Below are 16,356 nucleotides of genomic sequence, written 5' to 3'. Positions count from 1 at the left end.
GCTGATATTCATGTAAAATACTTATTATAATGTTATTAGCGTCAATATGGTGTCATGCTAATGTTTACATTTATCTCGACAATACATTACAGCTTCAAAAACCTGCACGTGTCGCACTGTTCAGGAGCCTTGAGTTGACGTTTCTCATGTGTATATCTCGAGCGTCACTAGGCGGCAGTAATGAGCAAATTGCTTTTTTCCTTGGACATCTTTATAGGTTAAGGTTTCATAATCGCAGCCTGGCAGCAGTAAGGACGCGGAGTTCTTATAGATCTTAGCTTGGGTGAGTGTTTCAATATGATCATCAACATTTATCAGATTTCAATATGCTATTAGTTGCTTTATGTTAATGACGCACATACCGCGTTAGTTATTCTTCATACTGGACGTTCGTTCTTTAAAGGTCAAGAGGTTTTGTCTGCATACAACCTTGAGTTTATCATTTTCATAGCATTTAGCAGCTCTTGATCGGTTGTTTGCAATATTTTAAAATGGCATCTTTTGCAATAACGTTACTGTAAGAACTACCATCTATCATGTTTTTTAGCGATATCCTTGCTCATGTACTGCACATTCTGATGCATCATCATCTCTCTTTCCAGGACTGAACACAAAAGATGCGAAAATTTCAGACCCCTATAGTGAAGCAGATCTCCAGCCCCTGTTTAAGCAAGGGTGAGTCATTCTAATACCCTCCTCTGTTTTTTATACAGTTATTAATTTAGCAAATGCATTTAACTAAAACTATCTATCTATCTATCTATCTATCTATCTATCTATCTATCTATCTATCTATCTATCTATCTATCTATCTATCTATCTATCTATCTATCTATCTGATGTGTGTATTCCACACTATGGCAGAGTCTTTCTGGGACATCAAATAGACCCACAGGTATATTAAAACAGTGTTCATCATTCATTATTTACACAAGCTTTCGACCCTGTGCAGCACGGCATTGAAACAGATTATATTACAGTTCCAGACTGGGTGGCCATTAAGACCCTGCCTGTTCCGCATCAATCTCCCATAAAGCTTTGCACCACACAGTTCCCTCGGCAGAATACTCCCTCTGATAGATAAGAACGAGATAAGGATCTATTCAAGCTGCTTGCTGTCAAATCAACCTCCCTCTTTTGTTTACACGCCTTGTAATAAAACCCACGCCACCAGGTGCTCATGTGACCAGTCTCATATTCTCAGGTCAGACCATCGGGTGCTTTTTTGTCTGTAGACAAACAGAGGAGTCTGGCAGGATGAGCTAAAATCAGCTTGAATAAGGCTTGAAATTCAGACCAGGTGAACATACTTCCTCTCACGCCAGCTGTATTGTCTATGTGTGTGTGCAGAAGTGGGACATATTTTTGTTTCTCAAGCAGTGGAGACAATGGAGTTTTATTCTACGGATTTAAACTTACGTGATACAAATAGATACAGGGCATGCCCCCCTATACTGGGACCACATGAACACCTCTTGTTCTGTCAACACTCACAAGTAAAAAAAAACGTATCGGTTTCAGGGGTGATTACCTCTAGAATAAATGACATGGTGTCCCACTTGAAGCTCTGTTGATGGCCGACGGGATTGTTTATCTGCGGCTGAAATGATACGTGCTCGAAGCAAGGTCAGCGCTGGGGGGTGAGAGATGCCTGGAAGCGCCATGTCAACAGACCCGCTGTCCTGGCCACATTCCGCTCACATGGGCTGTTGGTTTTTGAAGCTTAATTTGTAAGACCGTAATGTTGGATTTAAGTCAGGTTTGTATGTACGAGACGGTTTGGGGGGATCGAGTAAAGTCTCGTTTGTCTGGGATTGCTTTCTGTTGACAGGCGCTGCTGACACATTCGAAGGATTAGTAGCTCTGTGGATGGGAGGCTTTTGGCCTCCTAAAATAGAGAGAGGGACACTCAAGAAAACAAAACTGAATTCAAACAACAACAGTTTCCCAGAGCGCCACTGGACATGGCCCACATCACACACACAGACGGTCAAACGTATACACGGTAACATATATTTGAAGTGCGGATGCTTAGAACAGCCGGACCTGAGATGGCGGTGTCAGGGGCTGAAGGTAAGAACAGAGGCATCATATATGTAGCTGTGATTGTCAATGTAACATGGAATCAAGTGTACTTAAAGGAACAGTTCACCCAAAAATGGAAATTCTGTCATCATTTACTCACCCTCAGGTTGTTCGGAAACCTGCACACATTTCTTTGTTGTGCGGAAGATATTTGTAAGAATGTCAGTAACCAAACAGATCTCATCCCCCATTTACTGCCATAGTAGGGAAAATAAGTACTAAGGGAGTCAATTGGGGATGAGATCTGTTTGGTTACTGACATTCTTATGAATATCTTCCTTTGTGTAGCAGAACAACGAAATTTATACAGATTTGGAACAATCTGAGGGTGAGTAAACGATGACCGAATTTTCATTTTTGGGTGAACTGTCCCTTTAAAGGGATAGGTTATCTAAAAAAACAATTCTGTCATATATTCCCCCTTCATGTTCTGTATGACTTTTTTTACAAAAGAAATGTATCAGTTGTTTTGTGTCTACACATTTGAAGTCAATGGCGACCAATGTTATTTGGTTACCGGCGTTCTTCAAAATATCTTCTTTTGTGTTCTGCAGTGATAAAATGATGAAACAATTGTCATTTTTGGTGAGCTATGAGCTATCCCTTTAAGAATCTGTATTTGCATGACCTTAAATAGTCACAGTCAGTGTATAAAAATACTATTAAATGGTCAAATTTATCATAGTTTTATTTCTCGATCGATATATCTACAGTAGATGGCACTTTTTCCACCTCTGTGTTTTTAGTCAGTTGCACCTGTGGTTACACAGCTGACAGTCATTGTTGTAGATACAAGTTCTCGACCAGGATAACATTTGACGGGCCCTGCTCCTAACAGTTCGGGGAATACGGATCAACTCAAACCCATAGCTCAGACACTTGATCTGTCCACACTCAGACATGTCTTTATAGACTAGCTGTGCACTGGCCTAGAGACTGACTTTACAGGCCAAACGCAATAGCTTGGAAATGCTCGTGGCATCCCAGGACTATTTATAACAAGCGTGTTGATGCGAGCCACAAAACGTATATCAAAGGTCTTGGAGCACTGACAGCAACTGAGTGGCGGGGTATAACATATTTAGAACGTTTGTTTGCTTTTAACATGACCTCACTTTACTGGGACATGTTTGGGGCTTTGGAAGATGACAATATGAGCAACTAAACGTAACCGTGTAATGTCCTCTTGTATAGATATGCCTCGCCAGTTTCCAAAGATTGCTTTAAGTGATGTGGATGAGGAGGTTCGTCTGCTGGCGGAGAAGGTGTATGCCTCGGCACTTAAGGAAGAGGAAACTAAAGATGCCCTGTCCTTGTATACGGTCCCTGAGGACTGTCCCATCGGCATGCAGGAGGCCAAACAGAGGGAGCTGCTAAGAGAACTGGCTGAACAGCAGTCTGAAGAAAGTGCCAAACGGTTAGCATCATTGGTCCTTTAGTCACCATCTTCCCCCCCCCAAAAACAAATTCTGTGATGCAACTTCATTTCATTCTGATACACTCTGTCAACACCGCACAAAAGACAATAGATCCCATTATAATTTGAAATTTTGTCAATGCTAGATGTGGCACGATGCGACGGATGCCTTGTTTCTGGTGTAGACAGGGTGTAAAGCTCCCTGATATGACTAACTCTCTTCTGTGAACAACAAAAGAAGGTATTTTGAGAAATGTCACAGGGTCCATGCAATGGAAATCAATGAGGGCCAATGTTGTTTGGCTATCAACGTTTTTCAAAATATCTTCTTTGTGTTCTGCAGAAAGTCATGCAAATTTGAAATGACTAGTGAAGGATACAATGGGTTAGTAAAGGAGTCTTTTTAATGATGTTTATTTGATGTCATGATATTTTCGTTTATCAATTATTTCACACAACTTCATTTTAATCCTTATAGGAAGAAGAGTTTTCAGATTATTCGATCCCAGTCGATGTCACTGCAAATCCCATTAAGTACAGATAGAGTGCAGGGTGTGGTGATGCCCCTCGTGTCTCCTGGATCTTCTTGCCCCTTGATTCCACAAAAACTCCCAGAGTTCCAAAGAGTGATCATCAGTGGGGACTACTGTGCTGGGGTGTGTATTAATAAAAATCGCCACTCTCTGTAAATACGCTTTTCATTTTTTTAACAGCTGGTGAAAAACTGACTCGTCTCAATCGCTGTGCACTTGCAGATAACCGTCGAGGACTATGAGCAAGCAGCTAAAAGTCTCCTGAAAGCTTTATTTATTCGAGAAAAATACTCAAAACTGGCATATCACTGCTTTCCCCGGACCACCACACAGTTTTTGTGTATTGCTGCAAATGAAACGTGGAGAGAAGAGGATGAAATTCTTCCAGGTTTGTATCTGCGTCATAAAAACCAGACTTGACATAGAGACTAATGATGTCCTCTGTTTAGACTTATTTTAGCTTCTGTGAACATTGCAGTGGAATGTCTGTTTATAAGAATTTCTGTTTACAAGAATTTCAGGCTATTTTTGTTTGTTTTCCAAGAATTCAACATTAATAAGTCATGAAAGCTTATACAGCTAAAAACATTGGATAGTTGACCCCAAAATGAGAATTCTTTCATCATTTATTCCCCTTTATGTCATTCCAAACCTGAATGACTTTTTTATTCTACAGAACACAAAAGAAGATATTTTGAAGGACGTTGGTAACCACACAACACTGGCCTTTTTTTACTTCCATTGTATGGACACAAAACCGCTGAGACGTTTCTCAAAATATGTTTTTTTGTGTGTTGCAAATATAAAGGTTCGGAGTGGTATGAGGGTGAATAAATGTTTTTAAAAATTTGCATTGGGGTGCTGGTTGCCAACACGACTACCCTGGTCAAGATGTGAAACATTATTTTGAGAAATATCTCGGTGGATGGGGTAGGACAAGTCATCGGGGCCAGTGTTGTTTGGTTACCAACGTTCATCAAAATATCTTCTTTTACATGTACATTTAGATTTACATTTAGTCATTTAGCAGAGGCTTTTATCCAAAGTGACTTACAAATGAGGCATAACAGTGGTAGCAATCAGTGCAACAAAAGGGCAGCAATGTGTAAGTGCCATAGAACTGGCCTCAGTTTGATTGACACAGTGCAAGAAGCTATATAAATGAAAACATATAGACAATACTTGCAGTAATTTTTTTTAAAGAAAAGAAGAAATAGTAAAAGGATAGCAAGAGGAGTCTGAGTTATTGTGTCAGGTGTTGATGAAAGAGATGTGTCTTTAGCCAATTCTTAAAGATGGCTAAAGATTCCGCTGTTCTTATAGAAACAGGCAGCCCATTCCACCATCGTGGAACAGTTCCATTTAAGGTGTGTGAAAGTGATTTTGTGCCTTTTTGGGGTGGCACCACAAGATGATGTTCGCTCGCAGAGGATCTGAATGGTACATATGTCTGAATTAGTAAGTGTACTTTGGGGGTGCCTGATGAAGAGCGGTGTAACGTGTGCTCTCTTCAACTCATTAAAGACCAATCTTACCGCTGCACTCTGGATCATTTGCAGAGGTTTGGTTGTGCAAGCTGGAAGGCCAGTCAGGAGAGCATTACTATAGTCCAGTCTGGAAAGGACCAGAGCTTGTACCAGGACTTGCGTAGCATGCTCTGATAGGAAAGGTCTAATTTTCCTAATGTTGTACAGGACATATCTACATGACCGGGTCGTGCTGGCAACATGGTCCGTGAAGCTTAACTGGTCATCAATTAATACTACAACATTCCTGGCTTTCCTGGAAGGTGAAATGGTTGATGACCCTAGTTCAATGGAGAGGTTGTGATGAATCTTTGGGTCAGCTGAGATCACAAGCAGTTCAGTCTTTGCAAGGTTCAGTTGCAAGTGATGGTCTTTCATCCAGAGTGAAATATCACTCAGGCATGCAGAGATGAGAGCAGATACTGTTGGATCGTCTGGCTGAAAGGAAAAGTGGTGTTGTGTGTCATCTGCATAGCAGTGATAGGAAGAGCCATGTTTCCGAATGACCGATTCTAGAGATGCCATTTACAGTATATTGAAAAAAGCAGTTTGTCCAAGCACCGAGCCCTGGGGTACCCCAGTAGTGAGATGTTGAGGCTCAGAGACCACACCGCTCCATAATACTCTGAATGAGCTACCCGAAAGGTGAGACTTAAACCATTGGAGCACCGTTCCCGAGACACCCATCTAATGGTCGACAAGAGGATGTTGTGATTAATGGTGTCAAAAGCAGCAGATAGATCTAGCAGGATGAGTACCGATGATTTAGGGGCTGCCCTGGCCAGTCTCAGAGCTTCGATGACAGAGAGTAGGGCAGTTTCAGTTGAATGACCAGTCTTGAAACCTGACTGGTTGTTGTCTAGGAGATTATTCTGAGTGAGGAAGGAGGAGAGTTGGTTGAACACAACAAGCTCCAGAGACTTAGCAATGAGTGGATGGAGAGATACTGGCCTGTAGCTTTCTGCAAGTGCAGGATCAAGTTTGGGTTTCTTCAGAAGTGGGGTTATGCGGGTGTGACGAGGGAGGCGGGACGAGAGCCGTGAGGGAACGACGCGAGGCCGGTGGCGCGAGTGATAATGAGTGTCAGCTGTGCGTTACACCGGTCTCGCATCTCTCATGGAGGAGCTCCGGAAGCATAAGAGGAGGAGCGACAGGAAGGTACGACGAGAGAGGACCATGCCTGGACATTTTGTTAAGTTTTATTTATGTTTGTGTGGCCGGCAGTTGACCATGAGGTAGCTGTCGGCCCTTTATTTTTGTTTATGCTTTGTTTATGTTATTAAAGTTTTGGTTATCGTTCGCCGGTTCCTGCCTCCTTCCTTCCTTACTTTGAACATTGTTACAGTGGTGCTGAAACCCAGGAGGAAGGAGAGACATGCTGTCGGAGAGCCCTCGCCGCTGAGGGGGATCGTGGTGCTGAGTTCGGGCAGCGCGGACGAGGGAAGTCCACGAGTGGCTGCCCGAGGCGGTGGTGCTGGATCGTGTGTTCGGATGGGACGAAGACCTCGCGGCCATGCTCGTGGGCCGAGGTGGGGTGGTTGCCGTCCGGGAGGGAGCCAAGGGTCGGCGCCGTTTGCCGTGGGCCGGAGCCTGCTGCCATCCGCCATGAAGGGGAGGAGCAGGGAACGGGAGACCCGCTGCCCTCAGCCGAAGGAGCCATCGCTGGCCGCCAGGAGGCGGAGGAGGATCGGGATGTCCACCAAGCGTCCAGTACCACCGCATGGCACCGCGAGGAAGAGCCTCTCGGCTGGCTGAGGACCGAGTGACAGTGTGTCGGGGAACCGGACCAGATTTTTTTTTTTTTACGATAACCAAAACTTTAATAACATAAACCAAGCATAAACCAAAGTAAAGGGTTACACAAACATAACTAAAACACATACAATGCCCAGGCCTGGTCCTCTCTCGTCGTACCTTCCTGTCACTCCTCCTCTTATGCTTCCGGAGCTCCTCCGTGAGAGATGCAAGACGGGTGTAACGCACAGCTGACACTCATTATCACTCGCGCCACTGGCCTCGCGTCGTTCCCTCATGGCTCTCGTCCCGCCTCCCACGTCACAGCGGGCCTCCTTAAAAGCTGTGGGAAATGTTCCAGCATGGAGAGAGGTGTTGATAATATGGGTGAGAGTAGGGACAACTGATAGAGCGACAGCCTGAAGGAGATGGGTGGGGATGGGATCTAGCGGGCAGGTAGTCGGGCGGTTAGAGAGGATGACCTTAGAAACGTCAGCTTCAGATAGTAGAGAGAATGAGGGGAGTGTGTGGGAGTCAGAAGTTAGGACACGTTTGGAGGAGGCGGTGTGGAGAACTGGCTGCTAATGGGAGTTGTTTTGTTTATAAAGAAAGGAGCAAATCATCAGCTGTTAAAGCTGACATAGGTAGGGGGGCAGGTGGACAAAGAAGAGCAGAGAAGGTTTTAAAGAGAGTACAAGAGTAAGATGCACTGTTGTTCCTAGAGTGATTGTAGTGAATTTTAGCAGAGAAGACATCAGTGGAGAATGAAAAGAGAAGAGACTGATACTGACAAAGGTCAGTGGGGTCATTTGATTTGCGCCACTTTCTTTCAGCAGCCCTGAGCCTGGAGCGATGCTCACAGAGAACATCAGATAGCCAGGGGGCAGAGGGCATCGCCCGTGCTGGTCTAGAGGTGAGTGGGCATAAATTGTCTAGGCAGGATGTTAGAGTGGAACATAGACTGTTAGTAGCACTGTTAACATACAGTTGTGAGAGCTGCTTCGGGGGAGGGATTGCGGATGAAACCGCCGAGGAAAAGCGCAAGGGAGAAAGTGAGCATAGGTTACGCCTAAAGATGACCTGTGAGGGAGCATGTGTTGTGTCTTTTGTAGACAGGTTGAGGTCGAGAGTAAGAAAAAAATGGTCAGATGTGTGCAGCTTTTGTGTTCTGCAGAATAAAGAAAGTCATAATGGTTTGTAATGATGCAAGAATTTAATTTTTTTCCTATGCTATCTTTAAGAATCTATGTTTGCCTGAAATAGTTACAAGATGATCCAACATTACCAAACCAGAATAACCATTGTATATTGGTGTTTTCAGCATTATGAACTTGCCTGCTCTTCACAGATATCTGCCCTTGCCCCGGTGAGGGAGAGGACCCATACAGCATGGAGAATATTCCAGAGAACCTCAACTATCAATTGAAGATGAAGGATGGCATAATTTACGTATATGAAAACATTGAAGCTCTGAGCATTAACAAACCACACTGTCTGCCTTACCCAGACCTGGAGACGTTTGCCATAGACATGAGTCATGTGCTCGCCATGATCATCGATGGGCCTACGTAAGCCTCCAACCGTCCACCGACATCATCCATTTTTGAAAACCTGAAGTAATGCTAAATGTGTTTCCTCTTTCAACAGTAAGACCTACTGCCATAGACGACTGAACTTTCTTGGATCAAAGTTTTACCTCCATGAAATGTTGAACGAAATGGCGGAACTGAAGGAACTCAAGCGCGTTCCTCACAGAGATTTCTACAATGTCAGGAAGGTATGATTTTGTACACACTAAAGTACTTGTATTTGTGGTTTCCCATGTCGCCTAAACACGCATGGCTGCTTGCAGGTAGACACGCACATCCACGCAGCTGCCTGTATGAACCAAAAGCACCTCCTTAATTTCATCCAAACCACATATAAATCTGATGCGGACAGGGTTGTGCTGGAGAAGGCAGGGCAGAAACTTACTCTCAAGCAAGTGTTTAACAACTTGAACATGGACCCTTATGACCTCACTGTGGACTCCTTAGATGTTCATGCCGTAAGTAACGCTACTTTGTCTTTGTGTTATTGTGAACTGTATCGCTTTAGTGTTTTACTGTATTTGCAGGGCAGGCAAACATTTCACCGCTTTGACAAATTCAACTCCAAATACAATCCGGTAGGCGCCAGTGAGCTGCGCGAAATATACTTGAAGGCCGACAACTACATCGAGGGGGAGTATTTTGCACGCTTGATCAAGGTATTATGGTATTATTATTATTGCTGTTACAAACGTCAAACCTCAAATCAATTGTGTCAAAAAGCGCCTAAATATAATACTCATCGAAGAGTCTTGCTTGCATCCTTGCCTTTTTAGGAGGTAGCACATAATCTGGAGGAGAGCAAGTATCAGCACGCTGAACCACGACTGTCCATCTACGGACGTTCACCTGAGGAGTGGCAAAGCCTCTCGCATTGGTTCATTCAGCACAAAGTCTACTCTCCAAACATGCACTGGGTCATTCAAGTGCCAAGAATTTAGTAAGTATTGTAGCTTTTTTTAAATCAAGAAAGTTTGTTAGCAAGTATACATAAAAACAGTGTTCAGAACTGTCTCCTTTCCTTACACCTGATTTACAATGGTAAGCTTAAAACAATGATTTAAAATTGAGCTAGGATATTACGGGAAATGTCGATTTGATGTCACTGTAAAGTATGACACTAAAGATACATAAAGTAACCTTCAAACAAAGATGGCAATAGAGAGGCAAACATTATGAATTGCAGCTTTACGTGGACGTTTTTTTGGTTGTCTCACAAATATCAAGCGTAGCGTTAGTTCTGGCAGGTCACGCGAGTCTAGCTTGCATCAGCCGACCACATCAGGTGCAGCTACTCAACGTTAACCAATAGTCATACAACACACACTAGACTGCGTCCTATTTAAGTTGCATTTCTTTGCTCCTTATCAGCTGCTTAATCGTGCTGCACTCAAAACCCACCTCCATCCCCATCTCCTCCATATCTGCCTGTATCTGTCGGATCATTTTAATTCAATCCTGTTACGCATCATGAACTGTTCTAGTTCCCCAGGTGGGCGGACATGTATTGCTGCGCTCCCGCTTTGTCCATGCAAGGCTGCATGGACGGGCGGAGAGTTTGCACAGAACAGTTTCATTCCGCCAACCTTAAATATTGCTATTGTTAAATATTTGACGACAGTGGTCCTGACAGAAATGCTCTTTAATGATTTCTTTCAGTGACATTTTCAAATCACGTAAGCTGGTTCCCAATTTTGCCAAGATGCTTGAGAACATTTTCCTTCCTCTCTTTGAAGCTACAGTGAACCCCCAGAAGCACAAAGAGCTCCACGTATTTCTACAATATGTAAGTTTATAGGTTAATGATAGAAATCTTAAACAATTTTTTTTTAATCAATGCAGTTATACGGAAAATTAGTACATGAGAAGAGCTAAATTTCCTTGTTTTTAATATCAAATTTATAGATCGTAGGATCTGAATTTCTTTAAAGCAGTTATTGGAGACAAGTTAAAATCCTACAGCACAAATATATGTCTGTACTCTCAGGTCAGAATATTATCATTTCAGAAAATACACGCACGTGCACACACACACACACAGGTTGCTTTTAAGAAATTCAGAGTCTATGATCAATATTTATTGAACTGTATTCATTGAAACGTCATTTTAGATCTGTTGGGGAGAGTTTTTGGCTCATTCATGAACAGTGTTAGGGATGTCTCTCTTTCTCAGGTGACTGGCTTTGACAGTGTGGATGATGAATCCAAGCACAGCGATCACATGTTCTCTTTTAAGAGCCCCAAACCTGAGCAGTGGACCACAGATGAGAACCCACCCTATAGCTACTACCTCTTCCACATGTATGCTAACATCATGGTGCTCAACAACCTCAGGAAGTATGTGCTGCATGATGTCTGTTCAAGGAATGCTTACCAACTGGAAAAATCCATAAAAATCTCATAACATTAGTGAAGATTTATTTATTAAGAATTATTATAAAAAAGTTATTTTTACATTGCACAAAGGTATTCTAAATAACATAAATGTACTGTAGTATTCCATGTGCGTATACCAGCATGGACAGAAAAATGTTTCCAGTTGCGTGTACGTGTGTGTGTGCGTGCGTGTGTGTGTGTGTGTGCGTGTGTGTGCGTGCGTGTGTGCGTGCGCGCGTTCTGCTATGCTTTAGGACAGTGGTTCTCAACCTTTTCATGGTCACGCCCCCCGTCAACCCATTTAAAGAACCGGCGCCTCCCCCCCATACTGTACATTGAAGATAGATAAAATAATCTGTAAAATATGTTAGATTTAGTTTATATATATAAAGTATATAAAGAAGCAGAAAATACCTGTAAATGACAGATTGATCTCAAGACATCAGATTATAAATGTAACAACCCTGCTGATACAAACAAAAGAAACCATCACAGAAATGAATGGTTTCCATTAAAATACCATTATGAACCATTAGCCTTTTGCATAAAACCATTACAAAATTAAAGTGTTTTGGGCATTATTCCAAAAGGATTAATCTGCCAGATCACGAGAGCGGTGCTCTTTTCATTGATTTTAACACGAGCGAGAGTTTATTTGTGGTTTATAATACAGAAGCGGAGTGGTGTCATTTGCCTGTCGAAAATAGCGCTTTACATCTTTAATAACTCAACAGCTTTAAACAGCCGTCCAAGTTTAGACATATGAAAAGGCACTTTATTTACACGCACTCTGAACTCATCGGGAGAGAGAGAGAATAGCGCTTATTCTGAAATTACAGTAAAGACAGATTCGTTTAGTACTAGGTGTTATAATCCCAATATTTCAGCACAGTTTAATTGCCCAATAAGAAGGCATTTCCTACACTTTAAGCGTGACAGAGGAGCAGTCAAGAATATGGGTAGGGGGAAAGGAGGTCCGAGGCTTCAATGGGTTTGTCAGGTAGGCATCCTCTTTGTTTGGGGAAATATAATTATAAATACATCATATATTTATGAACATACATAACTTATAAGATCTACCTGTTTCTTGAGATGATGTAGAGGTAATTGCTGCTGCTTCCTGAGTGGACATTTGCCTACTTTGTAGATATTAAGCTTTTGTGCGCAGCCTAAAATTGCACTGCGCAGGATCTACAATGAGTCTGAGTGGCCGCTTATGCGCGCAGATGGAACATTACCCTCAGTTTGCAGTCGCGTTCCTCTGTGCATTTGCGATTGAGTTCCAAAGGTTGGGGTTTCGGGGGAACCGTCGCGCCCCACCTGCAGTACCTCTACGCCCCCCTGGTTGAGAACCACTGCTTTAGGACATCTGTACAATAAAGACATGTACATCTGTGTCAGTAGAATACACTCATCGGTTTACAACTGGGATATTTTTAAGTGTTGTTTAGGCCAAACGGTCTATCTTCTCACTTGATAAATACATTATTCTGCTTTCTTTGTTATTTTTTCACAGGGAACGTGGCCTTAGTACCTTTCAGTTTCGTCCTCACTGTGGTGAAGCTGGTTCAATCACCCACCTGGTTTCAGCTTTCCTCACCGCAGACAACATCTCCCATGGCTTAAACCTCAAGAAGGTAAATTAGATCAAGCTATTCACAGTCTTGCATGGCCACACGAAAACAAATAAGGGGCCAGATTTACAAAACGAGGCAAAATAGCGTGAGAGCGCAGTAAAAAAAAACGCAGATGGTAGTGGAAATTTCTGCCAGTGATTTACTAACAAGGCGCAGTATCTCATTCCCATAATGACCAACGCAATCATTAGCATTGGGTTTAAGACATGCTTTTTTTTGCTTTAAATAAAGCCACAAATATTGCGCAAACCTTTGTAAATCATTTAAAGATTCATTTAAATACTCTCCACCCATAAAGTTTGCGTCAGAAGAGGAAACTTTTACAAATGCATCTGCAATAAGGTCCGTCGCTGTGTCCACGCCTTTTCAGTGCTATTTCCTCAAAAATACATTTCATGCGGTGTGTAATGTTGCTGTGTGTGAATGTAAGCAGTCTGCCAAGTTGTAAAGCTGAAAGTGAACGAAACGAATAGCAAAGTTATTGGCTTGGGGAAAAAAGGAGTCGACTCTGAATCACGCGAACAAGTCATCTGTCGTTCTAATTTCAGTTCCGTAGCTACAGTTATAAAGTACCTCGATTAGTCATTAAAAAAAAATAGAAAAATGAAAATTGTTTCGCTTTAATTTTTACTGTATCTTTATGAAGTTTAGCATGTTGAATACGAAAATCACATTATTTGTTTTAACATTGACAGTACTCACAAAAAACAAACATTTTTTTATATTTTCACACATTTATACATTTCAGTATTATTAAGGCTAAAATACACAACAAGACTTTTTCTCAGATTTTGCCCAGATTTTCTGTCTGGACTTGTTGCAGAAAGTCTATGCTAGTCTGCAGATTTGATCAGTTAGTGTGTTTCTATCTGAAACTGAACTGTATGATAGTTTAAAAAAAATCTGTTCAGATTTTAAAAGTCTTGTAGTGTATTTCAGCCATTACTTGTAAGCAGAAATGACAAGATACTGCCATAACAATGAGCTCAAAACAACAGTTTAAAAATTAGTTGTCCAAAACTAAAAACAGAAGTGTACTTTTGATGGTTTTTGTCTTTTATGACTAATAGTCCTCACAAACAAAGTTCCAGACGTAGTCACCCATTATCGCTTCATCCCACCTTCCCCGTGCTACAGAAATTTCTAGAATTGTCTGACAGTGACAATTGGAAAATAATTTTTAAAATATGTGAAAATTTGTTCAGTCTTTGTTTATTTGCAATACACCGATATATCGTAGTTAATGATATAAGATCAACATTTACTTGCGCTAAATATACATTAAAACATTGATGCTACATGAAAATAACTAGTACCACAATAATTAGCACCACAGAATTGTACTATAAAAAGGTCGGGCGAAACAACAATTTGTTACACTGTGTAATGCAAGTCAGAATTTTAAAGTTTAGGGTGAACTGCTCCTTTTATTTAAATATGTGTATTGGTAGATGAGTTCTATCAAAGATAACGTGTGTGTGTGTGCACGTGTGTGTTTTGTCTTAGAGTCCTGTGCTGCAGTACCTGTATTATCTTGCTCAAGTGCCCATTGCCATGTCTCCTCTGAGTAACAACAGTCTGTTTCTGGAATACTCCAAGAGCCCCTTAAGGGAGTTTCTACATAAGGGTCTGTGTGTGTCTCTCTCCACTGATGACCCTTTGCAGTTCCACTACACAAAGGTCAGACACACGACCATCCCATAATGACATCAATGTCCTAAGTCATGCCAAGCCGCTCCTATCCGTATAACTAAGATTTCTGTGTCCCCATCAATGGACGATAACATTGTTTATTCTAAGCTCACACACTGCAGTTGCATTTTGGTGGATTTTGATTGGCTGTCAGTGATTTATCGTTCATCAGCAAAACGCAAAAAAACGCTTTAGAAGTACAAACTGTATTTTTTCTCTGTAGTGTTACAGTTAGGGTGTGGACTCTTTTCGATTTAAAACGATGTTTACACGGGTTAAAGTCACATATCAGTGGCTTCGTATCTACTTTCCCTTTAACTGTTTTGCGGTGTGTACCGCATACTGCAGGAGGCTTTAATGGAGGAGTATGCCATCGCAGCCCAGCTCTGGAAGTTTAGCACATGTGACGTGTGCGAGATCGCCAGGAACAGCGTCTTACAGAGTGGCCTTTCCCATGAGGTAGTGCTCTCTTAAACATTTATGCAAATATTTCAACAGCACAGCACTGAAGTGTCTTTGCCCTCTTCAACAGGACAAAAAGCACTTCATCGGGGCGAATTACCTGAAGGACGGCCCTGAGGGAAATGACATTCGGCGGACCAACGTCGCCCAGATCCGCATGGCCTACAGGCATGAGACACTGTGTAATGAACTCAGTTTCCTTGTGGATGCAGTAAAATCAGAGGTCAATGGATCACAGTAGCTTTTTCACATAGTCTCGCAGACTGTGCTCATGCATGGTTGCTTTCTTATACAGTAGCATTGTATGCACACAGGGACTCAGATGTAATGCACTTATGATTTACCCAGCCTTCGCACATACACTATTGCCTGCGTATGCGATGTTTTCAGCGTAAAGTTGGCCTTTCAAAAAGGGATTGGCATTACATGATATTACTTAAGAGGGGCTCTGCCTCCCCCCGTGGAGATTTATGAGTCATATCCTCAACCATGTATGTCTGTTCAAAATATATAAAGATGCTGGCAATGAATGATGTGTGGGCCATTCTGCTTTCCCTTACAATGCGCGGTGTCAGACAGAAGAAATAGCCATAGTATATTCGCAGATATGAAAAGATGTATGGTTAGGTCAGAGCTGTGAATTACAGATCTTCCCTTATTAACTGTCCTGTCAATGATGGAAAAATAGACTGCAAAAACAAGGTTGCGACTCGAACGTAGGATATAGAATAATGTTTGTATAAAACGAAATATTGTTTGGATTAACTCGTATGTTTTTTTTTTATTGCGTGTAAACGCAGTGCCTGAAATGTATGCAAAAGTAAAATGCTGATGACACGGTTAAAAATTTCACAGCGACAAACAGAATACATTTAGTTTTTTTGTTGTTGTATGTATTGCAAATTATTTTTTAACTGCCTTAAAATATATAAATATAAAAATATATAATGACGATGCTGTGTTCTGTGTGTTTTCTCATTGAATTAATTCACTGTCTTGTGTCATGTACAGTCATACATGTTCTGTTGTACCTTGCTCATAACTTCATTGCAAGTATTTAGAAGTGCTTGGCTATTTAAAATAAAAGCAGTTATGATGTGAAATAAATATGCCAGCAGTGACTTCACAGATCGCCAGCCTTCCCTGTGATACCTTGTCAGATTTTGCTACCTCCTATGCAAAACAAATCTAAATCTTAACCCCTAAGGGAACAAAATCTGAAAACAAAACAATAGACAAAATAATTGCAAATATATTATACTTTAGTTTAATTTTAGTGATCATATGTAAGTTTGTTTATGAACC

The 16,356-nt window shown here is 41.7% G+C and overlaps 1 protein-coding gene across 5 annotated transcripts; it reads left to right on the top strand.

Annotated features, from left to right (window-relative positions):
- Positions 1-202: 202 nt before the first annotated feature.
- ampd3a (adenosine monophosphate deaminase 3a) lies at positions 203-16,003 on the top strand. Of its 5 annotated transcripts, XM_057333106.1 has the most exons (17): positions 242-283; positions 603-675; positions 1,832-2,073; positions 3,280-3,502; positions 3,981-4,158; positions 4,258-4,423; positions 8,644-8,863; positions 8,943-9,072; positions 9,148-9,342; positions 9,412-9,543; positions 9,661-9,824; positions 10,544-10,670; positions 11,058-11,221; positions 12,777-12,897; positions 14,404-14,577; positions 14,938-15,048; positions 15,122-16,003. In XM_057333106.1, exons 3-17 carry the CDS (start codon positions 2,028-2,030, stop codon positions 15,290-15,292), a joined length of 2,322 nt encoding a protein of 773 aa, XP_057189089.1. In that variant the 5' UTR covers positions 242-283; positions 603-675; positions 1,832-2,027; the 3' UTR covers positions 15,293-16,003. The 5 variants fall into 5 exon arrangements, with proteins under 5 accessions (XP_057189109.1, XP_057189080.1, XP_057189117.1 ...); XM_057333126.1 differs by lacking the exon at positions 1,832-2,073 and having other exon boundaries at positions 203-283; positions 11,058-11,185; XM_057333097.1 differs by lacking the exon at positions 1,832-2,073 and having other exon boundaries at positions 203-283.
- Positions 16,004-16,356: the final 353 nt, after the last annotated feature.

The sequence above is a fragment of the Triplophysa rosa genome, linkage group LG1 (genome assembly GCF_024868665.1).
Source record: "Triplophysa rosa linkage group LG1, Trosa_1v2, whole genome shotgun sequence".
In the NCBI taxonomy this organism is placed as follows: Eukaryota; Metazoa; Chordata; class Actinopteri; order Cypriniformes; family Nemacheilidae; genus Triplophysa; species Triplophysa rosa.
Note: the sequence above shows the minus strand (reverse complement) of the source record. Positions and strands in the feature narration are given on the sequence as shown.

What these genes read in the sequence shown, in the direction of transcription:
- ampd3a (XM_057333097.1), top strand. Translation starts at nt 618, where the DNA reads ATGCGAAAATTTCAGACCCCTATAGTGAAGCAGATCTCCAGCCCCTGT. An exon ending in ATTTTGCACGCTTGATCAAG is followed by an intron (nt 9,544 to 9,660) that starts GTATTATGGTAT and finishes TTGCCTTTTTAG; the next exon opens with GAGGTAGCACATAATCTGGA. An exon ending in TCCACGTATTTCTACAATAT is followed by an intron (nt 10,671 to 11,057) that starts GTAAGTTTATAG and finishes TCTCTTTCTCAG; the next exon opens with GTGACTGGCTTTGACAGTGT.